Source organism: Cygnus atratus, chromosome 10 (assembly GCF_013377495.2).
Source record: "Cygnus atratus isolate AKBS03 ecotype Queensland, Australia chromosome 10, CAtr_DNAZoo_HiC_assembly, whole genome shotgun sequence".
NCBI classification, from domain to species: Eukaryota; Metazoa; Chordata; class Aves; order Anseriformes; family Anatidae; genus Cygnus; species Cygnus atratus.
In genome coordinates this window covers 15005257-15031457 of record NC_066371.1, presented here as the reverse complement: position 1 = coordinate 15031457, position 26201 = coordinate 15005257, and the positions used below count along the sequence as shown (strand labels likewise).

General features: G+C 45.5%; 3 protein-coding genes across 7 annotated transcripts in view; 1 reads left to right on the top strand and 2 right to left on the bottom strand.

Moving 5' to 3' along the window:
- The window catches only part of NT5DC2 (5'-nucleotidase domain containing 2), a 28023-nt gene extending 12223 nt beyond the window's left edge, over positions 1-15800 (bottom strand). The window contains exons 1-6 of the mRNA XM_035546959.2: positions 15473-15800; positions 9098-9282; positions 8234-8308; positions 6237-6292; positions 4377-4470; positions 1028-1156 (exon numbers count right to left, since the gene is read on the bottom strand). Of these exons, the coding sequence (XP_035402852.1) occupies positions 1028-1156; positions 4377-4470; positions 6237-6292; positions 8234-8308; positions 9098-9282; positions 15473-15731 (798 nt within the window). The 5' untranslated portion in view covers positions 15732-15800. The remainder of the gene's footprint in view (positions 1-1027; positions 1157-4376; positions 4471-6236; positions 6293-8233; positions 8309-9097; positions 9283-15472) is intronic.
- Positions 15801-15992: 192 nt separating this feature from the next.
- LOC118248100 (small integral membrane protein 4) lies at positions 15993-17839 on the top strand. Its single transcript, XM_035546722.2, has 3 exons — positions 15993-16090; positions 16199-16351; positions 17487-17839. The coding sequence occupies exons 2-3, from the start codon at positions 16201-16203 to the stop codon at positions 17552-17554; spliced, it is 219 nt and encodes a 72-aa protein (XP_035402615.1). The 5' UTR covers positions 15993-16090; positions 16199-16200; the 3' UTR covers positions 17555-17839.
- Positions 17840-21629: 3790 nt separating this feature from the next.
- PBRM1 (polybromo 1) overlaps positions 21630-26201 on the bottom strand; it is a 64165-nt gene continuing 59593 nt past the window's right edge. For 4 of the 5 annotated variants that reach the window (XM_050712818.1, XM_035547028.2, XM_035547026.2 and 1 more), the window contains 3 exons: positions 25508-25578; positions 24019-24235; positions 21648-23669 (listed from right to left, as the gene is read on the bottom strand). In XM_050712818.1, coding sequence (XP_050568775.1) covers positions 23497-23669; positions 24019-24235; positions 25508-25578 — 461 coding nt within the window. In that variant the 3' untranslated portion in view covers positions 21648-23496. Of the gene's footprint in view, positions 23670-24018; positions 24236-25507; positions 25579-26201 lie in introns of all 5 variants that reach the window. The other variant, XM_035547022.2, reaches the window with a different exon arrangement.

Below are 26201 nucleotides of genomic sequence, written 5' to 3'. Positions count from 1 at the left end.
TTCTCATTTTCCCCACCCCAAAAGGAAAAACAAAAAACAACTACAACCCTACAAACATGTTCAGGTCTTGTGGGAAACAGGCTGGCATGCCCTTATCAAGCACAAACAGCAGGTCAGAACGCAAGCTGTAATCCTTGACTGTAGTGAAGCTAACAGGGCGGATCCTTATCACAAGAGCAGCAGCATAGACGCAGCACTTCTCTCATAAGAAGCCTGAACAGTGTATGTACGGGCTGCTGCTGGAAGATGAGCATAACATTCCCATGAGGTACAATCCCAAAATCCCACTCCATGGAAAAAAGCATGCAATAAGGCCTTGGCTACCAGGGCCTACACCTCACCTGTCAACAAACGTCACCTAGGACAGCAGTCTCAAGCTCTTATATCTTGCCTCTCGCATTAACTAAGAAGCCAAACAGTACTCCACTCCCTCAGTGGTGACAGTCCAGTATAGGCCTTTCAAGTGCAGGGAGTGAAGCTGTTGGGCACCACTCACACCTTGGAGTAATGGGTTCTTGAAAGCCACAGTCATGCACAGAGGAACACCCCAAAAGGATCACACTACTCTGTGGATGCAAAGGAAGTTGGGGTGGATTTTCAGAACAGGCAAGGGCAGGTTTTTCATGACAAACTCTTAAAAAAGGCAAACTGTTTGGTACATGGTCAGAACGAGCCTCTTTGAAAAATGACGTATTAACAGCAGAACAGAGCTTACCACTCTGCAGGACCAGAAAAGATTTACGCAAGCTTTGTGGCGTATTTCCCATGGAAGAACCTTCAACCTAACCGGCCTAGGCACTTCTGCAAGAGATATGTACAGCAACACTAAATCTGTAGCACAATCACATACCTAACATGTTCTGAAAACACAGCTTAGTTTTCCCTGGCAATGCTCTAATTTAAAGGGGCAATAACACAGTCATATTAAACTACTCACCAGCAACCCTTAGGTTTGGATACTGCAAAGCTCACAAGCAAAAGAGCTTGCAAATCTGATGTGGTATGAGGCAGTTGACATTTTACTTACAGATATATCCTTGTAAAGATGGACCTGGTCAAACTCAATGCCGTGAGTTATGAAGTAATCAATGACTGAAGAGAGCAGCGTCATTTCAGGAAGAGAAAAAATGTCCATAAATTGCTTAAGTGAAGGACCCTGGAAAGCAAAAAATGAAGGAGATGCATTGAACAAAAAATAATTAAGGAAAAAAAATGAAAAAGCAAACCCAGAAAGCAAACCCTCCTCATGCGGTACCATTTGGAAGATGTTCTGGGCTAAGAAAAACACTAAGGTGGAAATAGACAATTATATCCAGACCAAGTAATAACTCACCTTGCGTTAGGCAAGGCTGCATCTCTCCTATATATTTGCTATTTTCTTAGCCTAACAATAAACTTATCAGCAGATCAACAGCAAAGTTTCGCTCCAGAGAGGCCACCCACTACAATAAAGCTTGTTTATTCAGTATGTACCACCTGTGCAGAGGAATCTGGCGAGTCTCACCAGTAAACTGAAATCAAGTTTTTCATTTTTCATCACTGAAATGCCAGATCAACCAAGGGAACAGTTATTAAGATCTTGTATGTGAAAAGCAGTTTGGAAAGTAGACCTCTCAATGAACTCAGTCACCAGAGGCAATCCGGCCACATCATGCCCACTCATGTGAGCTTTGAGCAATCCATGACCAACAGTTGCAAGTCTCTAGGATAATACTGGTCCACATCAGAAGGTATTTATTATAGCTGTGTGAAAGACAGACATCAAAGCAGCATCCAAGAGATCACAGAGGGTACACACAGTGGAGCACACAGAGGACACACGCTGCCTAATACAAGGGTAGAACAAAAGACTAGCACTAACTAAAGGCAATATTGGGGCAACACAAACTGGGATCAAGAAAGAAGATGCAAAAGGACAAAGGAATAACAAACAGCATTTTGCCTGGGGTCTATTACCAAAAAAAGCTGTGATCAAAAGCTATGTCACTATGCTGAGGGTTATACAGTTTCCATCCAGGCAGCACAAGACAACTTGACCTACAGCAAAGAGGACACCCTTTGGTTTGGGCCACTTACCAGACAACCTTGTAAAATGCAGATAACAATCAGACTCCTTAGCGCAATTAAGCAAAAATCACTGCGTGTCAAGCCAAGTCAGATAAGAAAAGAAACATTATCACTTCACAGAGTAAAAAGTCATTAGAAATTTGAAAAATAACAGGCTGGCAACTGAAAGCCATGTATTATCTGTAAAGCGTTGGATAGATTGTGAACCTGGACCACCCAATCAGTGGGGAAACAGGGGAGGGTCCTGGTCAAGAAATAAAGTATATAAACTGTGTTATGTAACTGGTAGATGCACTCCTGTTTGTGGGACGCCCGCCACTGCAATTGCGAATAAAAATGCTACTTCACTGAGATCCTCGCCTGAGCCTGTTATTGGCCACAGAGTGTTCCTCACAGCAGATGTTCCTGTTACCCATACCCAGGTGGCTCCATCAGCATGGCACACCGAGGGGAACAAGGTCAAAGATCCCTACAAAAGCATCACTTCACACCAGTTGCACGACACCTGCTGACACCAGCACTCATCTTAAATTGGATGCTTTCCCACTAATGTGTTAGCGGCACAGACTGAGCAGACATTGCTGGATCAAAACATCATTAGCGTACGTACCTCTGCTCTCTCTAGGATCCACCTATTTGCTTATAGGGCTCATTACATTTTAGGAGAGGAGATTCGAAAAGAATAAACTGCTATCCCTTGGCCATTTCTGCAGCCAAATGTTACACTGAATTTTTCAATATGCAAAGTCATTTTGAAGTGACTGAGCAAATGCACCTCGCTGAGGAAAGAAGTGAATAGAACTCAGCAGGTACATGATCTGTCTGTAACGTCATTCTCCGGAAAACAGAATCTGCATACAAAATGCTTTTCAAATACTTTCCCATTTTGCTTTTACAATGCATTTTTTATCCTGCAGCATCGAATGGGCTCCCTGCAGTGAGACAAAAGTCCCTTCCATCCTTTTACAGGGAAAAGCAACAAATAAGATCCTGCAGCAAGGATACAAGGGAATGATCAGTCTGGCAAGCTATGAAGAGAGCTAGGACAGGGTATCTTCCTGATGCTAATCTCCCACAGCTGCACATGTCCATCAGCTCTCGCACCGTCTGCCTCACTATAACCCACAGTCCCTTTGGAATTATCACTTGAGGAAGCACAGCGTGACTCTGCCAAGTACTAACTACAGAACAGAAGAAAACACCTAACTGCTTTGGTACTTAAAAGGAAACACATCAAGGCACCTCAGCACGAGCACCTGGTCACAGCTTGAAGGAGATTTCATGTTTGTATTTATTAAAAAAGAAAGGTTAAATATTACCAAGTTTGCCAGGAGTGAGGAAAGCTGCAGAGCAGAAGGATAATCAAGTGCAGATTACAGACAGATATCAAATTCTAAACAGAAACATTCTATTTGAAAACTGGAATCAGCACTGAGCTATAAACAATGTATATACTTATCCAGAAGGCTACTGCTCAGATTAATTGTTCCCGAGAGAGAAAAATCAAGAAGTGACATTGCTGAAGACTTCACACAGCAGACTCAAAGGGGTATTTACCAGAGGAAGCCTGCCTTCTTCCAGCTTCCCCATAGGCAACTGAACTAACAAAGGTCAAGAAACAAAGCAAGTCTTGGGGGAAAAGGATGTGAATGGCCCCACTTGCCCATAGCACCACACTAGGCACTGGAGGAAAACAAATCTCTCCGAACTTCCTCTTGCTCAGGCAACCAGAAGATTTCCACAGCTCCTACTGACAGGATTTCAGTCTTTTACGGTGACAACTTTTCTGCCTCAAAAAGAAAACAACCATGGATGAGGTGCACTGAAGAGATCTGAAGACGTACGGCAGGGATCGCTTTCACAAAGGAAAAAACCCTACCCAAACCCAAAGACTTAAAGGCATTGCAAGCACCCTGCTGGTACACACACAACCCCCCTCCCCCACAACTCAGTGCAAACACATCCCTGCAGGCTGCCCTGGTAGCTTGGGAGCCGGATTTGGCAAAGGAACAAGCAGGGAACATCTCCCTATCAGTCTCCAGAGCCATTCAGCTCTAGGCCAATAGCACTGGTGTTCAGAAATGCTCTGCAGATGTCTTTCACATGCTAAACTGCTAAATAACCTCTGGGGCAAATTCCCACTAGTACAAAAACACACACTGCAGCTCAAAAAGTACACACTGCAGCTCACCAGATACCACGCTTCTCAGAGTGCAAGGGAGGCTGGAGTCCTTTACATGTTCATATAATTCACTCTTTTCCTATCTGATAAGAGTTGCTGCTTCACGGCAGTAAAGGGCTTACAATACCTTGCCGTAGAAATCGCTCATCTGGTACAGAGGGATGTGCTGGGTACCTCCGTAGAGCTCGATTACCTCCTCATCCGGCACTGGTTTGAGCCCCCTAGACACAAAACAACAGGAACAGTACAACAACAATCACCAGCCTGCAAAGAGCTACAAACTGCAGAGAAAGGGAAGACGGGGACAGACAAGCTCATTTCTAAAACTCACACATTTCTTTTGCACGGAAGAGACAGCCAGAGAGCGAGACAGCTCCGCAGTTCTAAAGATTCACATAAAACTTTCCCTAAGACATTTTCCAAATACCTTGTTCATTCCTTCAACTTAATTGAGGGGCTTTATCCACATTCCAGCAGAGTTCAGGCGGGTTTTCCCTCTGTCTGCTGTCAGTCTGCTGGCAGGACTGCCCCACCAAATAGGCCCCCTGGCCTGACTTTGGCAGCACTGGGTAACTGTAGTTTTGGCAAGGTTGCTTCCATGAGGTTTATCACCATTAAATGCAAAGGTGTAGGAAAAAAAAGCTTCCTGAAAAAGAGATTTCCTACCTATTCAGTTTTCCTGAGCAAAACAAGTCCTTCACTAACAGACCATTCAACACGGATGCTGTTTTCCCCCAGAACCACAGCTAGGGCTGGCTGTATGGTCCTTATCATTCAGCCTTCTGACTTCTGCAGGTTTTGCCTCTTGCACAATTTGTGATAGCTGTTTAGTCAAGCAGTCAGCAACTTTCTCTCTCTCCTTACCTATTCTGTCAATGTAGAGCCTCTAAGAAGTTAAAAGTTGCCTAAGTTTTGCTCAAAAGCAAAAGACAGTTTAGGAAAAAGACACTTCAGGAAGAATGGTTACAAAAGGACACTAGGAAAAAAAAAGTTTAAATGCATTTTTCACTAAAAATCTCTTTCTAATGCTGCAGTAAAATGTGTGGTAGTACCAACCCTCTCTCCCCTCAAATAAAAACCTAGCACTCAAAGAAGCCAATTCTCTCTGATTATGAAATTCCTTTCTTAATATTCTTAGAGTGTTTACTGCGACTGAAACTTAACAGCAAAAGGGCTAAGTTCAAAAAAAAAAAAAAAAGCCATTGCCTTCCATGCTCAGGAAATACAGCACGGATTTACAGGAGCTTTGCTACAGATATCTATGATTTACTACTTCTAACACACCAACCCCACTTCGCACTGGGACAGGATCTTCTCCCAGTCGCCTCCAGCCTCAAAAGTTTTTGGAGGCACCGTGCGGAAGCAGTCCCTTTGCTCTGTGCTCTTTTAGTCACTTATTCTAAACCACATCCAGCTCTCCTCGGAGAACAACAGAAGAGATGGGAAAATAGGACAAGCTAGGCCATAAACTAAGCCCAGATTCTCAGGCATCATTGCTTTAGTGACGTGCCTGCACTGCTTATTTGCACATCCACACCACTGTCCTCTTAGCTCTGTGACGAGGCAAGGCATACCACTGCTGGGATATGCTCCTGCTCGGAGAAGACAGGCACGTACACGGACCGTGTACGGGTGAGTCCTTCCCTAGTTGCACTGTTTACTCATAGACAGTAACCCAGCCACGCTGCAGCTGCAACTCAGACATTACACGCAGTACACGACCAGATGTGTCATTAACCATTACAAAAAGCTCCAGGTCTTCCCACCTACACTTGGCTTGAAATCCTTGAGAAAAATAACTCCCTGAAATTATATGCCAGGTAAGCACTTGAAGCAAGTAGAAACAGGATAAGCCAGACAAGACCATACTTTGCACAAAAAGGAAAAAAAAAAAAAGCCCATATACCATGAACCATGATTACTCAGATTTAGTAATCTACACCTGCATATACAGGCATGTAGAAAATGATTTTGAGAACTGACAGACCTATATGCTGTCCCAAGCTGGACATAATGGAAAGCATCGATCTTCATCAGAAGACTCTGTGATAATGGATAGATATTTACAGTTAGAATCAGGTGGGTTTACACTGAACTTTTATTGAACTTTCAAGCTGTACACGTCATATAGAAAATAAATTTCAACACAAATATCCCACATCTATGTATTTTACACTATACTTACTTCCCAGCCACTTTTACACAAACTGATCCAAATTGTGACTTTTTAGAAGCCTCTCTAGCAAAAGACCATCTTTCCATAAACTGAAACACCGCTGCCTGTTACGCTCTGACGGGTATGCAGCTTGTGGACAAGGACACAGTTGAAAAAAGAAAGGGAGAGGACAATGTTTCTGTGACTCAGACAGTCTCCTCTCATCTCCTTTCCAAAAGCACACACGTTCCAAAGGAGCAGACATGCACAAGAGATCAATTTCTCATCCCATTTATGTTAAACAGAACTAAGGGGGCAAGTCTTGACTTAGAGTGCAGCTGTACCCAGTCATTTTCTTCACACAGGAACCCTTCCCTATGTTAATTCTTGCCCTCCCTAACAGACATTTAAGCTAAGATGCTCACAAGCACGCCAGGCTAGTAACAGTAGAGCTTTCTTTGAGGTTTTCATACCAGGCTCCCCTATTTGTGAAAAATCTCTTGCCCATCCATCTTTCTGAAACCGTAATACAAGTTCTCAATGCACAGAAAACAGCCTCACACCAATCCGGTATCACTCTGCAAATAAAAGCAGGACACAGCATCAAACTGTTTGTCCTGTTCCTACCACAGGGTGAGGTAATTGATTCCACAGAGCATTCACAACCTGCAGGCACGTTCTTTTATCTCTACACCACATCAGTGCAGCTTGTTACACTGTAGGCAGACCTCCCACTAGTTTGCCAGGAGTGCAAGCAAATATGCTGAAAGATTGACTTGGACAGGCACTACCCAGGTTTTCATGTGTTTTAGAAGCTCTGATCCCAAGAAGAGAGAATTCTCACCCCCTACTCACTCAAAGAGTACTTTGCCTGGCTAGGCTCGTCACCTCTGTGTTCCTCTGATATACTGGCAACATATTTTAACAGAAAGAAACTTCATTTTCTCACAGATTAACTTCTTACATTGTAAAGTCAGAGGCATGAGCTATCTGCTGCCATTCTGTCCCCTCAGTTAGGAGGAAAGACGTGGGAAAACTCTACAGTAAAGTATTTTCTTCATTCCCTTCTTTACCCTCCCCACTGGAGAGCAGCACGCACACTGCAGAGCGTACTGCCTGCTCCCCTGAACTTGCTCAAAGCTCGACATAAGAAAAGCTACTGCAAAATGAAGCAACTTTCTCTGCTGCTCTCCCACCTGACTGCCCGGCTGCAGCAGCCGGTGTGACATCACTGGGCATCAGGCTTTCATGGAATGGGTCCAACGCGCTGAAAAAGGGTTAAAGATTGCGCTTTGCTCGCCTGTGCTCCTAAGAAGCATGCATCTCAAGTAGCTTGGATCTTTTTCCAGGCAGTCCTATTATTCGGGGTGGGGGGTGGGGAAGGCTTCCTAAAGCGCTCTCCTGACAAGTCATTTCTATTATTAGAGCAAGGCATAATGCCTCTGCTCCTGGCAAGTACTTGCTGGAGATGCAGGACTGAGGTTTGTTGTTTAAATTTCCTAAAAGACAGAAATGATCACGCAAACATGCTAAATTTTCAATTAATTAGCTTGTGGAAATAACTGACTTAAATTGGCAAGGCTGTTTACCAGAGGTCTTTGCTAGCATGTCCCAGTCTGCTAGGGGCTACGCACACATAAGACACTTCAGCCTTGGGATGTTTGTAAGCAAGAACCACCTACGCAGCAGAAGGCATAAGCACCCGGACTACATATTTCACTGATAGGCTGGTGATCAACGTTATTGTAAACAGTGACAGAAAGCATTTCCACTAAAACCAGAACACAACGGAAGACAAAGCCCAGGAGGCTGAACTTTGTACAGCTTACCTTTTGTACATCATAGTGAAGTCCACGTATGGCAAACCCTGGAATGTAGTCATACTTCCCAAGCCCTTCCGGATACTGGGAAAACAGAGAGCAACATCGTAAGAGACATAAGGATTGCTTATCAACAAAATTATTTCACCTATTGAGCTGGCTTAGGCCTACCAGTCCTCTCACCTCAGGCATAAACTCACTAAGGAACATATGGACTTCGTTTTGCCCCTTCAACAAAGCAAGTGAGTGGAGAAAGACATAAAGGATCAGGAGCCTCCAGAATAGTTCCTCTCATTTAACGGTCACTAACAAAAACTTAACAGATTTGCTCTGGCAGTCAGGAGACTTCTAGTAAGCTTATTCAATGCATGTATTTGGCAAATCAGTGGCACCGCAGAGCCGCTCTAAAAGGAGATAGACACGACTAGAAGAAACACAGAGCAGACATCCTTTGCAAAGGTGGCTATTACTAGACACACTATACAGTGTTACACACATTAACTCGCACAGGTCAAGTCCTGTACAGCTTCAGTGCTGGCGCACACCTCGTTTATCCACCCTGTGTACCACCGAACCAGAAATTCTGTGGGCACAATTTCCATAGTTAGGGAAAACAGAACAGATACTTTAGACTAAGGCTCCTGCTCCATACTTATAAAACCCCAGGAATGTAGAGCATGGTAAATTGTCCGACTGCAAAATCATTCCAGATACAGACAAAACCTTCTGCAATCAAAGACCGCGAAATGTGAAATTTACCTCAGTAAAACGAGTCATTGCCACATGTGCACAATGCTGCATTTTACAGGCATGGCTGGGGGGTCGAAAAGAGAAGTGAGATGAATTGAACGGAAATTCTTAGCACATCATTACCTTGAACTGTTCTATTAGGATGTCTCTGGCAGTGTTGAAAATCATAGAGTGCAGTAAGTTAGAATACTGTGCTAATGTGTAATCGTAGTCAAAGCCATATATCTCAACATCACCCAGACTGATCTCATTGTTAGCGTAGATGGCGGCCGGGTTGAGGAGACTGCAGACTCCTGGTGGAAGCAGATCTAAGAGGAGGGAAAGGGAAAGATTAGAGAAACTGAGAGGAAAACCAAAATTTAAACTTTCGATTCTGAGCCTGGCAGCAGCAGGAAGCATGACACTGCAGCAGCAAAGGAGCACAGTGCTGCAGGCAAAGCCTGCCCCAGTTAGCCCGCACACATAACCCTCCCCATGAGAAAGCACACTGTGAAACCTCTGGCTGTGTCTGGCGATTGTGCTAACCATTTTAACAGTCAGACTGACTGTCTGTGTCAGGAAGACACAAAACAACATCCTTGGGCTCTGGCCTACCCAATTTTGACCAGCAATTTTCAAGTGTCAAATTTCTAGCTCACAGCAACTGCGTTTTCAGCAGGCTCACCGATGTGAAAGGCAGCTGTAATGCATCAGCAGGAAACCATGTGCCCCTCACTTCAAATGTGAGCAACACAAACAGGAGAACTCTCCTCCCTGAGGAACCTGGATTCCTTCAAATTGGGAATTCTGAGGTCTGCCTTTTGGCATTTGTTTCCCACAGAAGCAGCCAGACTTCATGAAACAATCCTTCAGGTACCACCGGGGCATTTTTATTTTCATTATAATGGACAGGATAAAATGAAGTTTTGTACAAACACCAACAAAATGTAAAACTAACAAACAAGAAAAACACACAAACAGGGAAAAAAAAACCATTAAGCTATGCTCTTGGAGCGTGTAACGCTGATAGCAGTAAGTTATCTGCCCTCCTCTGATAAGCAGCTGTGGAAACAGCTCAGCTGCACGCTGTTCGTCACTCCAAAACAGGGGTTACTGCTTGTGAATAACACTTTGCTCCGCACACCACTGGCAAAATGGGGGTTTAGTGAGCCAGCAGCTGAACAGCCTGGATGTCCTTTTCAGAGCCACTCCGGAGAGCCAAGCACTTCAGCTACACCACAATAGGAGGGGCAGGAACAGACCCTCTCCAGGCTTCCCACTCCACAACAGTTGTCCATTGCAGGATGACAAAAAGCAATAGAAACAGTTCCCTGCAGTAGATTCCCTACTCACATCCACATGGAGGGACAGAGAGGAGGAGGAGACATTTCCTCCCCCCTCAGAGACAGGTAATTTTTTTCTCTGAATGACAGGAAAAGCACAGACATTTTCCAGATCCTACACAGCATCAGCAGGTAGGATTTTTTTTTTCCCTTCCTACCTTAACTTTTGGCTTTTAGCAAGAATCCCTGGGTTGGTTCTTTAGTGCTTCCTTGCTATAAAACCAAGTCTCATCTGAATCTAGAACAAAAAAAATATTAGAAAGTGATACCAACCATTCCCAACTAAGACTTTGCCTAAAACGATGACAGAATTTACAAAGGGTGCTTTAGGTAAAAGCCCAACGTACATTTGCAAGCACTAATCCAAAGAGGTGATCAACGGAACAGGATTCAGACATGATAATGTTAGCTATTTTCCAAGGGAGAGATGCATTACAAAAACACACCCAACCCTCTGTCCAAGCTCCCTTGCCTAGGGCCTTCAAATGCGTTCCACCAGAGGAGAATTACCGGGAGAGAAGGCAGCATTCTGGGGCCGGAGGGCCGACCTAGTGGCTACACAGCGAGAAGGAGAGCCCCGTTTCAGTCACTCTGCTGGCGGCAAAGTTCCTGGAAGAGGCCGAGGACAGTGGATGCAATCAGAGTACTTTCCACTGGGACTTTAAAAGATAGGGAATGTAAATAAGATTCAGATGATCACAACTTTCATCCTCTCATCATAAATGCTTTCTGCGCTATAAACAAACAGACCTCCATTTCCTGCCCTCACCTCCAAATAACTTGTGGGAAAATCTTTTTCTAAATCCACGCTGCCATTTGTAGGCTGTTATTATTTTTCTTCTTTGCAAGGAAAACAATAAAATCCTAATCACACTGCCGTGCAACATGCAGCACTTTCCTCTCCTAACAAAAGCACACTTTTTAATGACAAACGCACCCCACTTGCTGCTACCATACCCCTACAGAGAGATCGAGCTCCTCCAACATTCGCTGCTTGCTCGAAGATTTACAGCACATTTTGGTAGACCCACTGGATGAAGTCATGCTCCTCCCTGCCCGCCTCAAACGTACAGGGCCCCTGTTGCTTTCCAACAGCCTCCAGGCAGGCTAATTCTCCTCCACTCAGACATTTGGTCACTAACTTAACGGCATGTTCTCGCTGACCTCATGAGCGCCAAAGAAAGGTGCACATGCTAGCCAAAACGCTTTAGTACCACAGCTTCCCGTGTACCACGTTCCCTCCATACGCCTCCTGGAGCACCACACAGGTATCTGTCTCCTTGCTGCCCTGGGGGCGATGCGAGGGGCAGCGAGCTGCCAGCTCTTCCTCCTCACCCTGCCAGAGACCCGGCAAGAGTCACCCTGTGCTCAGTCTTCTCCTCCACGGCCTGTCCTCGTTTCTGGAAATCCCCAGGTTCAAACGACTGCAGGGAAGAGCCTGTACAGGATTGCTTTCAATATGACAGCCCTTACGTGCCTGGCTTAACAAACCACGTTTCAAGGTGTTTGGGTTTCTGTTTGTGTATTTATTTTTATTATTATTTATTTTTTTAAGATAATCAGCTGGGAAGTTACAAATTCTGGGTGTTTAACCAAGCCCTGAGCTGCTGACTTGGACGCGGCAGCTCGGTTCCCATGCGGCACGTAGTCAGCCCGGGATCTTTGCCTCGATTTGTGTGGCAATCGGCGACTCAAAGCAAACAGACACCCACCAGAGCCCAGCGAGGGGGAATTGCCTTTTTTTTTTTTTTATCTTCCCACAACAGCTTTTGCTTTTCCTCTGTAAAGAGGGATCGCTGGGCAGTTACAATAAATGACAGCAAGAAGAAACAAAGCGTAGACCGGTTTGGGTTATCAAAGAAGGACGACAATCTCAGCCACTTCCTCCGCCTGGGTGGGACAGGAGCGGCAGGCGGCGTGGCAGCCCGTCACTGCCCGCTCAGCACTTTGCCTGGGACGTACCAGCTCAGGGGGAGCCGGCGTGTGCACAGCTGAGCACGGAGGGGAAAACCAGCCCTTGCAGCAGGCACAGCCCCCTGGAATCTGCACACTTGCACAATTCGCTCCGATTTGCAACTCCGACGGTTTTAGGGAAGTGTCTGCATATCCCTGCGTACGCACGGCTCGGCACTGTCCAGCTCACTCCCAGCTACCGGGCACGAGGGAACCGGCAGCAAAGGCAGACCGCGAGGAAACGTGCTCGGACACGAGCCTTTTTTACAGCGGGGTGTAAGCGCAAGGCAAGCGCACAACTGCTGTGGGGCACTGAGCAGCTGCTTCAGTTGGAGTACCTTTGTGGCAGTGTAAGTGCCTCTTCGCAGGCAGTAGCCCGCGATTGTTATAAAGCACTAACCCTCAATCCCAGCATGACAGCAGAGAAGGAAACAAACGTGGGTAATTAACCGTGAGCGACGGTCAGAGACTTCGGGACTCCACATGGCCCCTTCTGATCTGAAAAACAACCCGGTCGGAGGTGCCAAACACGTCCTGCGTTCTCCTCAGCTCCCGGGGGCACCGCCAGCGCAGCAGGAAGCACTCGCTTTCCCTCAGCCTCAGATCCACAGCATTAGTGAAGAATAACACACAAAAAAGGCACCTTGTGCCTGTCCCTCCCACCCTGCGCGCTCACAGAGCTCTAACCCCGCAGGTCTGCAGGACCTTCCCTGTAAGACTGATGAGGAAAAGAGCGACACCAAAAAGTAGACAGTCACTATGCTCCACACCACGAATAAAAGTTCCCTTTGCTCATGTGGACTTGCTTTCTAGAGACAAACTGCCAGTTTTTCTCCTTTCCATGCACTTCTTTATCCTTTTGAAGTGTTGTTTTGTACCAAGTCACAGCAATTCCTGCAAAGCATTCCAAAAAGCCCAAGCAGATGCCTCAACCAAGAGGACAGGCTTTGCCCAGGCAGACACAAGTATTATTTACAGAGCGCTAAGTTACAGAAGAACTGCACTAAAAGAGTGCTGAAAGTTACTCTGGAGCACTAACTCGAATTCATGCCATTATGCCCAAATATTTTGGGATTTCTCTCCAGTAAAACCTATACAAATCAAATGCAATATTAAAAAAATACTGTTTTATTCCAAAATGACATTAAGAAATCTTCACAAAGGCACTAGACAAATGTTCTTTATGCAGTTCTTTACTAGAAAAAATACTTTACGTTAGGAAAAGCTGAACTTAGAAGTTCACTTCCAGTACCAGCTGCTATTTCCCATTTCTGTTCCCAGCTCAATCTAGTAGGTGCCACAACCTGCAGAACAGGCACACTCCCCAAGCGATCTGCATGGCTCCCATTATCGCAGAACCAGGCTGTCTCCTGGCTTGGTAGAGATTGAGCCCCTTAAATCTTTGTGCCTGCTTGAGATTAGCAACACAAGCAGAATCAAAACGTGCTGGACTGCAAAAGCCACCTCTCCTCTAAGTCAGTCAGCAGCGCAGTGACCACGCACAGGTGCCATCCTCTCTCTGCACACTGCTGAAGGCGATGGGCACACGCTGCTGAGCGTGGCTTGCAAAGGTATTTCTTGGTCTGTACAACGTGAAAACAGCAAGGACTACCTCTGACCTACGCCCTCAGCATTAGCAAAACCTAACCAAATTCTCACCATCTGCACTGCAAACTTCTCGCTTTGTTCAGCGGTTCTCTCATTTAACCACTCAACGCCATGCGGAGGCAAGAAGTTAACAGTTCTTTCAAAAGCTCCTCAGGAAAGCTGATTTATTTTTAGCTACATTTAAAAGATCTAGGAAAAAACACACATTTCCTCACAGCCAAACCTTCACTTGCTTCCCAGATCCACTGGGTTTCAGGATGGGATGGGATGTTTCCTAGACGGCAGGACTTTGGTCACTGCTTACTAACAGAGACTTATCAGCCTTCCTCGACACTTCAGGTATCATCAAAAATACCGCAAGTCCTGGTCAACCCCACCACTCTGACATACAGTCACCCTTGTCCTTTGGGCACACGAAGTGGAAGTAGCATTCTCAGATTCTCAGATGCAATGAAGTTTGGCCTCGAGGGTCAGTCTTGCAAAAGGCAAGGGGCGGGATGAGAACGGCGTCTCCTGGGCTGACCAAAGGGGAGGTTTTACCTCAGCAGCACCTTTTGCCTAGCTTTGGTTTCTGTCACCGCACCCGAGCCTGGCAGAACACAAAAGGTGGCATCACTGGGATCTTCCTGAACGCCGTACTGATGAATCAAAAGCATGACAACGTTTTCAAGCCCATAGCCCAACCACACTCACTTTTACATCAAAGCTAGAAATCAAGAGCAAAGGAGAAGACTGATGATGCCACATTTGGCACAACTCGGCTGAGTCGTAAAAGCCACAATTAAAACCAACTCGGGCCAACTTTATTTATGCCTGTTCTTCGCAGGACTTGAATAACAGCACAGTCCTGAAATTTTGGTTTGGGGAGCTGTTATTTAAACAAAGGACGGCCTTCTTATTCAACATGAAGGTTTGTAAAGAGACTGCTCTTTAACACATGGGCACCTCCATCCAACTCCATTTTGCATTTAACCCTGGAGATTAATTCTGCATCTGGAGCGATAACTGCATCATAACCACTTGCATCCCAAGGAGCGTAATGGTGTGAATACAACGGGCTTCACAATCTGCCTCGGTAAAGCGAGCACCTTCCCAAGAGCCAGCGACACAGCCTATTAATACATCCGCATTTATGGTATCAGCACAGCCATCGAACAGAAAAAAAACGTCTTTGAGGATTTTAGGGTACAGACAGCAATACAAGTCTTGGACATCGGAATTTCTTTCCAGCAGTGGGGCTAAAAGTACGGCCTAACAGCATAACTTCTGCGAGCACCCCTCGCTGCCTGCAGCGGCTCGGGCAGAGGAGCGCTCATCCCGCAAGCGCTGGAGCGCAAAGGGCCGTGTGCCCAGCGGGTCAGCGGCCAACTTCTTTACATTTCCATGCCATAAACAGAGCTTTACGCTTTCTGTCAGACCTCGGGGGCTGCAAGGTGGGGGAAGAAGCGGTGACAGAGGCTGCCAGCCTCAGAGCAGCAGCACGGTTCCCCCAGATGCCCATGGCTGGCCGCCTTCCTCCTCCGAGCCCTCAGACCAACAGGAGCTAACAGCGAGCTACTGAACGGCACAGCCAGAGTCTTTGTCTGGTGGCTTCAGAGCCCCAGGCGGCGCTTACCGTACACCAGCTTCTTCATCTCGTGGTACCGGGCCCACAGGTAGCTCCTGGTGTCGGCCCCCTCGGCCGCCGCGGGCTGGCTGCCCGCCGCGGGGCCGGGCTCGGCTCCTCGCCGCGCTCTGCCGCCGGCCGCCGGCTCCCGGGGCTGCCCGCGGCCGCCGTCCCCGGAGCCGTGGCTGCTCCCGCGGCGGCAAGAGGCGGCGAGGAGCCGGGGGGCCGCGCCGCCGCCCCGCAGCGCTGCGGTGCCCAGCGCCGCCATGGCCCCGGCCGGGCAGAGGGACCTCGGGGCGACCGGGGACGGGACCGGGGACGGCTCCGCTCCGGGCTCCGCTCCCCTCACGCCCCGCTCCCCTCAGCGCCCCTCCCGGCCCCGCCGCGCGTGCCGGCCCGGCCCGGGCAGCCAATCCCCGCCGCGCCGCGCGAGGGGGCGGGGCCTCGCTCGCCCCTCCCCGCCCCGCCCCGCCCCGCCCCGCCCCACGCGAGGGGACCGGGGCGGGGAGCCCAGGAGCGCCCCGCCCGCTGCTGCGCGCGGCCCCAGCCAATCGAGGCGTGGCGGCGCGTCACGTGGGTGCCGGTGGCGTCCTGCCGCCCGGCGGCTCGGAGGGCCCGCGCTTGGAGGTGAGGGGGGGGGGCGCGAGGCGCCGCCCGCGCTGATTGGCTGCGGGCCGGGGCCGGGGGCTCCATGGCCGCCCCCTCCTCCCGCCCTGTCCTGTCATGTCCCTGCAGCCATGTTGGTGAGCGGCCGCGTGAGGCGCCTCCTGCGGCGGGTGCCCGGCAGGCAGCGCTTCGGCGCCTACCGCTTCCTGCCCTTCTTCTTCCTCCTCGGGGGAGCTATGGAGTGGGTCATGATCCACGTCCGCGTCGGCAAGGAGACGTTCTGTGAGTGCTGCTCCGCCCGCGGGGCTCCCGGGGCGCCCCAGCCCCACGGCGGCGCTAAGGCGGGCTCTGAGGTTGGGACAGGCTCACCGGGGCTGTAGGAGTTTAAACGGGGAGCGGGTTCCTCCGAAATGTGTTTCCTAATGAGGTAATTGAGGCATGGAGCACCTCTCTCAGCTGACAGCAGTGAGTCCCCAGCAGTTCAGGCACGTCGGCTGCGTGGCTCGCTCCCCGTTAGGAAGCCCTAACAGAAACCTCTGTGTCCTTCAGAACACGGAATGGAGCATTTAGCTCCGTGTTTTGTGAGAATACTCCCATTTTCGTGGGAGGTCTGTCTGAGTTTCCTGTAGAACAGAACAGCTTGACACAATTCCCACAGCTGCCAAGCTCACTGCAACCAAAACTGCTCCTGAAGGCTTGGGTGTGCTCAGGTTTTTCCATCTAACCCTTCTGAGGTACACCTGTGTAGCAGTAAAGGCAGGTAAGAAACCAAAGCACATCATCTGCGTGGCAGCTGTTACACGTCAGCCCAAGCCCCGTTCTTTTTTCTCTGAAAAAAATGCTGTGCCTAAATGATTTCGTAATACAGTAATAATGCTGTTCCGTAATCCATGCAAGGTAACAACGTACAAGACTGGTAACCTTTTTATGTCGGTGAGAGTTCTTATTTGGTGATGGATATTTAGGGGTGATCAGTGTGGGGAAGGCAGGCAGAACAGCTAGTAAGATCATCAACACGAGTGGATACCTCTGTTTTTAGAAATAGCTACAATACTGAGGCCATGCTGAGTCCTCAGGCATTGGAATTTGTCCCTGTAATTCAATTTCCTTTTAGCTTCAGCTAGTTTAGGCATTTATGGTTTTAATTATCCTCATGAGAAAGTAGGAAAATGACTGTATTGCTCTGGAAACTTAGTTTTCCTATAAAAACATTTAATCAAGACTGAGGGGAAGAACTTTAGCCTGGATGGGAGGGAAATGAGCTATTTTTAAGTGGTAATAAGGATTCATGTTGTCTCCAGTTGTCTGTTGATGTCTGTAAGAGGAAATTGGTTTGAAAAGTTTGAGATGACAAGATTCATACATTTAATACCATCTTGCTGTTGGATAATGCTAATAAAATCTCTTTTTGCTGCAGACGATGTTTACCGGAGGAAACGATCTGAAAGACAGTACAAGGCAAGGATGGACAAAAGTGAATTTTAGCTGGAAGGTTTCAAGGGGAACATCCTGACAGCTTTAGTTGTACCAAAGAAGCATTGCTGCCGTGGCGTTGGTAGGGGCAGAATTTTGTCTCTGCAACATGAACTGTAGTCTGCAAGTTTGTGAGGTATGCTCTCAGATGGTTTTGGCAGATTATTCTACATCTACTTCTTCGTGAATGTTCTGTGTCTAAACCGAATACAGCAGAGAGAAGTTCATTGTGTTTAGACCTTTGCCACCTATTTAATTTTTTTTCAGTACTTTTAAATAAACTAAACTGAATAAACAGTCTGGCTACGGCTTTTCTTTGCTTGATGAAATGCCGTTGTTGTGACAGCACCACTGGGAGAGAACTGAGTTACATATTGCATACATTCATTTTTAATTAGTTTGCTTTGTACTGATGGAAGCTGCTCTCATGTCTGATTTTTCTTTCCAGTGTAGTGAAATTTTAAGTAGATAAAATAGGACAGACTTAGAGCTCAGTGCTTACTTACTCTGCCCCCACTCTTTGGAAAGTCGTGTGCATTTAGGCTCCGCTGGGTACGTGCACAGTACCTGGGGTGATGACTATGACTAACAATGGAGAGAGGCAAGGGCTGAGGGGAAGAAAAATCTGATGCTTTACCTGTTAACAGGCACAGGTTTGGAGGAATGTGCCACAGCAACCATAGCACCTGAATTCTTGTTGCAGGAGGCATGCCTCCCAAAGAAGGAGAGAAGAGCTAACAGCAGTCCTGGACTGCTTTTTCAGTTTTATTCCTTATCAGCAATGCTAGACCTCATGAGTGTGGAGCATGTCAGTGACTAGGCATTAGTGTGACTCTGGTACGATATTTGCATTTATTAATGCAATTGCTTTTATTTCTGTTGATTTGTGTATATGCTGACAGTTCCCCAGGAGGCCAATTCTTAACATCAAAGCACCAGCCTAAAAACAAAACCCAAGGGAGCTCATATACTTAAACACATTCTTACGCTAACTCCTGGTAGCTTTTTTCTACAGGAGCAAGTTTTCAATTGACATAAGAGACAACGTCTGTTTACATGATCTTACAGTGGGGTTACTCAACTTGCAAGTAGAAGGTACCCACATAACTTTGTGCTGTGCCTTCCAGGGACTTGATCTGGAGAACTATTGCTGTCTGAGTTCTCGGGCAAAAAAGAACTGGCAGAGAACTGAAGATGTGGCTATGTCCTCCATGCTCTGAGTGGACAGCAAAGGAAGTACTGGGGGGGGGGGGGGGGAAACGTCTATTTGAGAAGTAATAACCTCACTTTTGGCTTTGGTTCTGAGGTGGAGCCCAAGTCCATGCAGGCATGCACAAGATTGTTTTTGCACTCACCGATCATTCCACTACCACAAATCCTGACCGTAGCACCACATACAGTGAAACATTAACAGAAAACCACATTTTGAAAATCGTTGCGCTTTAGCCCCATCTGCCTTTGCTCTTCGAGCCTTTTGGAACTCTCTCCTGCTGGTTCTTGGTTTCCATATCGTTGTTGTTTTAAGAAGCCTTGTGCCCTAGTTTCCTCCCAGCGCTCAGCCTGCTGTGAACGCTTCTCCCTGTGGCTTCCCATAGCACTCCTATAATAGCAGGAGTGTTTCACCGACCTCAGTGAATCAAGGCCTGTTTTTTCATGTCAGAGCTCTTTCTTATTTTGTGGCACTGTTTCCCATTTGCAGCTGAGAGCACCAGGCGCGTCTGGAACTTAGCTTAAGGTGTCTCCAGTTAAGTTTAAAAAGCAAGGCAGGACTGCCAGTCACTTACGAGGAGGTTGGTGTCAGGGAGTTCGGTGTTGCTGATCTTTGCGACCGCTGCAGGAGTAAAATCCTTCTCCGAGTTGGCATCACACCATTTCAGCCACGAGGCAACAGATCTGCGATGACAGAGAGATGAAGCTTGACATTTAGAGCTCTGGAACTGCATTCCCAATTCCACAATGCTTGCTAGCACTGATCCTTCTGCGCTCTCCAATTTTGCCCATCTCTAACACTGGAAACGGAGTAGCTGGAGCACCTTGGTCCCAGCCCATTCCTGTAGCGGGCACACATGGGGATTTAGGATCAATTTTAATCTACACTCACTCTTCAACCCTCCATAGCTCAGACCAGCACTGGAAACAGCGATGTTTCTGTTAGATGCTGCAGGAGTAGCCAGGAACACAGCTTTCAATTTAAGTACTGCTGAGCCCCTGCCAGTTCTGGAGTTGAGCACGTCTCTTCAGTCCGCAGGGAGTTCACTTGGTGTCAGGTCAACATCTACAAACGGCAGCCTCGGGTGTTCCCTTCACAGCAGCCACAGAGACAGATTCTGAGAACAAGCAAAGCGTTTGTGCTGCAGGCTCTCCAGATTATGCAAGTCAGGCCAATTTAGATGTCAAGCAGGGAAAAATTCAACACGGTAAAGCAGCTGAAAGCAGTCATGTGCAAACAAACCCCGATACTTAGGACTAAGCAATGCTGCCCACCGCTCCAGCACTAGAGAAGGGACAGGCTCATGCTGACCGAGTGACCTGGGGGAAACCATGGAGCTGTTCATCAGCCCTCTCCCTCCTGGAGCAGGCTGCCTGGGGGCTGGGGATTCTCTTTGTCTGGAGACGTTCAAAACCCGCCTGGACGTGCTCCTGTGGGACCTGATCTGGGTGTTCTTGCTCCAGCAGTGAGATTGGACCAGGTGATCTTTCAAGGTCCCTTCCAATCCCTACCATTCTGTGATTCAGTGACTTCCTGAGGAGTTTCCTTAAATCCTTATTGGTTGCTTGTGCTTGGCACAAAGCACGAGGATTATTTATAGTCCTCCCTAAATCATCTGATGAAAAATGAATTTGGGCACTCCCTGTGGAGACAGTTGCAGACCTCATGACCACCCATCACCATTTTTTGTCCCAGGCTGCAGAGCACCCTGAGCTTACCCAGAGCCAAACCCAACCACTCACTGGTGCTGCTGCATAACCCAGGGGTTTTGCCTCCATTTGTTTTCACATTTCTCCTGCTGTCTCCTTTACTGGAAGTTAAGCTGTGGGGCTAGACTTCTGCACTGGATTGCTGGAGAAGTTTCTCCAAGGAACGCCGGAGACTGGGAATCTCTTCACCCAGGACCACCAGATCCTCGTGCACTGCAGTAGCTGGGTTTTTGGTTTGGTTTGTTTGTGTGACAAGTCAAATTAGGCTTGCTGGTAGATGCAGCAAACAAAAAGAATACAAAGATTACTGATCAGAATATTTCACGTGCCATTGAAGCAGGTCCCATTTCTTGATGTTAGAAGTACTCGAGCATTTTGAAATACTGCTCCCATTTAGTGCTCCTGCTGCCGATAGAGGGCTACGTATATCTACAGATGATCTTCAGCATCTCAAATTGAGCAAATAAAATGTGAACAATGATTAGAATTCTCAGTGGAACTGCACCATCAGGTTTCAGAAGGGTGGAAGTTCTGTAAAGCTGGCAGCCTGCATGAGAGGCTGTGTTTATCCCCTGGGTCCAAGACGTTAATGCATGTTAGTTAAATATAACGGTACCTGTTCTGGTTGCTTAAATAGCTCTTTGTGAATCATATGTCAGAGGCACCTCAAGATATACAAGGTCACTATCACTTAATTTTTCTTGCCATTGGTGTTATTAAAGAAGATTTCCATCTTGTTTTGTAATTTTACTGGGTAAAAGACGCTTTTTCCACATTATTTTTTAAATTTCCTTCATTATCCAGCTACATAAAAGACAGTCCTGAACGAGGTTAGCTTCCAGCATGAAAATAAGGCTTGCTGTTTATTTTCAAAGCAACTACTGCGGAGGCAATTGGAACTGACTGAATCTTATCACCTCTACTCAGCTTGTTCCCAGTCCACCATGTATTTTTTCAAAGCTTACTACAGTTCGTTCATCCTTCTTCTGGCTTTTTTTTTCCCTCCAACTTCACTGTTCTTGTCACCTACCAGACATGCCTTGCAGCACACAGGACAATATAAAAAGGATTCTTTACCCACATACATCCATGCACGTACCAAGGACTCCAACAAATCTGGATCAGCAACTGCCAGAATTACTTGAAATAAAATCCTAACAAAAGTCTTGATGGGACACTCAAACCTGTTTAATCCAAAACACTTTGCAAACTATTTTTATTCAAATTAAAAAGACTCAGGTAAACAAAGTGATGGTACATACATGTTATACACCTGGTTATCAGCTTAACTTTCGGGAGTACAAGGTCTAATGAAAAGCCAAGCATGGACTAACCAGGTCTGAAAACATACGCTGAAAAAAAAAGTCACCAACATCAATTTTTTTTTTTTTTTTTTTTTTTTTTTTTTTTTACAGAAACAGTGAATTTTCTCATGGAAGGGGACTGAGGAAGAGAACAAATAATTATTAGTCATCTTCAACTGGTTTATGAAAATACCGGTCCTAGATTAATCTATTTTCCACTCTCTCAGAAGAAAAAAAGAAAAAAGTTATTCTTTTGGACTGAGTTGCAGTAACCATGTTCCTACCAACAATTTCTTTCAAATTAGTATCACCTTCCCACTTATTTAATGCAACCCAAAATTATTCTTTTTCTACAGTCAAGTATGTGAAAGCATTTACTTTCAAGCAAATAGCTTTGCAGTCCAAAGGTTGGTTAGTTACAAGGACAGTTAAGTCTTCAGCAGAAGGCAGTCACAACCCTGAAATTTGGCAAGAGGAGTCTATACACACCTTACTTTGCTAAAAAACTAAACCAAAAACCCTCTGAAGGCTGCAATGCGGGTACTCTATTTCTCCGATGTACTAGGTATGTTGAAGTTACGCATACAGTACTATTATAAAGTTACGTTTGTGTGTCCAATTTCAAGTTTTGCATTGCAAAACTTTCATTAATGTGAATCAATACACTTAGAGCATAGAAAAACATAATGCCCAAACATTAACAGAATGTGTGTGAATTTAAAAGCATCAAGTTACTCCACTAACAAAAGAACTCAGCTTCTCCTCTAACTTACCTTCCAAGACCTGAACTGGTTCAAAGTTCTGGCCCCTCACACCTGCAGACTGAATTGCAGCGGGAAGCAGCTTTGCCTTCTCTGCTCAGCGTTAGGGCATCACAGAACCCCCAGAACAGGTCATGGCAGATGAAACGTTTCACCTCCCACGGGCATGCCCAGCATAGGTATGCCGTTACCGATTTAGAATCACAATGGCCTTGGCTACACAATTAAATAACTGGACAGGATTGGACAACACTAGCAGTCAAGACAGCTTTGTCCTGTCCGCGCTAGCACTTCCACGATCGCTGCGGCCCATTCAGCTGCCTTGATATTGACTTGAAATGTGATTTTGCTCTAGTGTCAACGCACACCTTACCTTCAGCTTCTTTCAAAGAGATCTTCCCTGTTCACATCCAACTGAGATTTCTGCCAGAAGTGGCTGGCACACACAAGCACATGCACACACTTTCCTCTAGGATGTAAACTATGACTAACTTCACATTCCATTGTACCAATCTGTAAATACTTTGTTTTCTATTTTTCTTCTTTTATATAAAAACAATGGCATCAGATTCTCAGCAATAAAGTATAAGAAAGATGAATCCTTGACTACAGTTAACCAATTATGAAATCGCCTTTCAAACAAAGGAAACATATGCAAAAATCCGTGTATTTGATCAACTTAATATAACAAACACAACTTAATATAACAAAATTAATCAATATATCAATATTGATATGTTGATATATCAATATTGATATAATTATCAATATAACAAAATTAATCAACTTAATATAACAAAAAGTGAAATATGCTTATTAAAAGTGTCCTTATATAAAAATGGTCTTGCAATGTACAGTAAAATGCAATACAAATTATTGTTGGTTATCTCTCCCCACCCAGTAACTAAAACAGCTATTGTTCCACAAAACTCCTTATATGCCGGTATCAAAGAAAGAAGCAATAATGCAACTAAACATTTTCTATATTGTATGCCTGACGGATATTGAGGGTGTCTCGTAGCATCAGGTCTCGAAGACGCCATAACGCATCAGCCATGGTGGTGTGAGCCCCTTTACTTTTCAACCAGTGTGACGGGAGACGGCTCTCTTGTTCTTTTGATAAGTGGATATCTCGCCTTCGTGCTGAAAGGTTAAGAAACAGCCCAATTATCTACTGACTTTGATAAATTTGCCTCGCCTTTGATATTCACCACAATTTTTCAGGAAAGAAGGAGAATGTAACTCCACAGTATTTCTTTTACCCCCCAGTATTTGAACCCATAGAACTCATAATTAGATTTATACAGCATCAATGGAATTAGCCTACTAATAACATATAGTTAGTCTGTCAGTTTAACAATTACTTGCATGTGTACGTTTTATTAAGTAAGCAGCAGACTAATTTAGCATTTTTCATAAAAGCCAAAAATATTAACGGTTACAAAAAAGTGTTTCTGTATGGAAACATTCCGCTGCGTGTCAAAAGCCTTACCTGCAAGGGTCTGGTCCCACTTGCTGATGCTATTTGATTCAGCACTAAGTCCCTCGATGTATTTCAGATAGGCTTCAGAATGAAGAAGCCTTTGTGTCTTTGGTGGAGGGGAGACAAACATGGGAGTTGAGGGCTGCTGCATGACCGGCTGACTTGCTGGGCTCTGGCCTGGATACGGAGGGGGTGCCTGCTGTCCTGGCGGGCCAAGGATTCCTATCTGCAACAACAAAGCAACGGAGAGATCTAGGGGAACTGCAGGGAAGCCAGTTCACATCTGTGCATCAGATCATCCTCATACAATGGAGTTTTGGTTATAACTGAAGGCACAAAGAAAATTTCACTGGAAGACAACCCACTTTGGCCACGGTTACCTGGGGAGGTCACTGAGATGCACAGAGAGAAGATGTATGAACGGACCATATTTAACAACAAACATGTTCTCACTACTACCACCATTTCTCCTCTCTCATATTACCCTTAACTGCTGTTTTTCCTCCTTTTTATTTCATGTTCTCTCACACTTGACCACAAAACCTGTGACGTGCAAAGTGTAGGGTTTAATCTCGCTTTAGGTACCTCTACAACATCTAATACAAATCCACCCTGATCCCTGCTTCTATTAAAATGTACATTAAAATATTTAAATGTTCTATTAAAATGAATCTTCCCTTCTTCATTACGATGCTTCTACCAAAAAAAAAAAAACCTAATTGCAGTCAGGCTAACATCACAGTCACGCAGAAATCCCTGACACACAGAAGAACCCCAGCTGTTGTGATTAACCAGCAGTTCTCAGAACTCTTAACAATGACCTATGGTCTGGAATAACTCAGTGTCACAGCACACATACTCTACTCCACTTCTCAGTTTCTTTATACCCCCTGGCCAAAATCATGCTTCTCTTTATAATGCAAATGTTTAGTCAATACAATTTCAAGTGTGCTGAACCTTTCATCTGTATTCATCTGTACCACATTGAGAAGGAACATCTGATCATCACTGGCATCCAAACCCCCAGGTTCTGAACTGCCAACAAGCATCTGCTTTGTTGGTTTGTGAAATCTGGGAGCAAGCAAAACAGCTTTTACCCACTTAGCTGAGAAATGGCTGAGGAAGTGCAAAAGCAGCCCCGCTGCATCAACAAAGCATGCAAAACCTAAATTATCACCGGTTTAACAGTGTGTTAAAATTACTTGTATTAGTTCAGAAGAAAGAAAAAAAAAAACAAAAAGAAAAACAGTCTTGCTTATACTGCAGGGCTTATCCCACTAGGCAGAACCTAATTAGCGTAATAAAAATTCAACCAAGAAATACAAACATATATTCTGAGCATAAGATATTAACTGGTTCTAAATACATCAGTGTACATTTGGAATTTATGTTCTCCCTGGGAAAGGCTATGTGCATTCGTTACATGTCTTAACTGAGATCCCATTTAAATGCTAATTCAAAGCCTTAGAGCCTCATAAATAATGCAAAAATGACTCACCTGCTGTCCAAACGGACTTGCTCCGGGTGCTGGAGTGCCTACCATGGGGGACACATTTTGGCCTATAACACCTATATTCCAAAATATAAAACAATTAGTCTTATTTCAGAGCAGTGAGAAATACCTATTTGGTCTTCTATAATCAAATTTATACTTGGATATCATTGCTTAAAGCTATTTTTAAAACATTTAAATACCCCACTCTCCCCCAATAAAAAAACAAAACACTTTAGAAATTTCTGAATGAAGAAAAAAAAAAAAGACAAGACAACTACCCAACATTAATATGTGGCCCCTTGAATTCATTTAACTAAAGAAATGCAAAATTATTTTTTTCCATGTTACTTAGGGATTGCCTAACTACATCCTTTAGTTTATAATATGCACCTTTGGCTGAACAGAAACTTCCTGGAATCCTTAAAAATAAACAAACAAAAAAGAAAAATAAAAAAGGAAAAGCTGTTTTGCTTTAGTAACATTTCCTTGTGTTCAATTTTATAAAACACATTCATAGCAGGAAGAAAGCCAAGACATTACAAAAATTCTGTAATATCTCACTAATATACAACACCACTTGCAGGTTAAGCTTAAATAGTCCTATATATATAAAACAGATAACATTTGGAGGAAAAAAATAGTTAGTTTTGTTTTTTTTTTTCCTAACTACATGAAGTGGCACAGAATATAGCAGATA

Bases quoted from the DNA above. Each gene is read 5' to 3' on its own strand.
- LOC118248100 (XM_035546722.2), top strand. From the start codon at position 16,201: ATGTTGGTGAGCGGCCGCGTGAGGCGCCTCCTGCGGCGGGTGCCCGGC. The intron at 16,352-17,486 runs GTGAGTGCTGCT...TTTTTGCTGCAG, and splicing joins CGTCGGCAAGGAGACGTTCT to ACGATGTTTACCGGAGGAAA.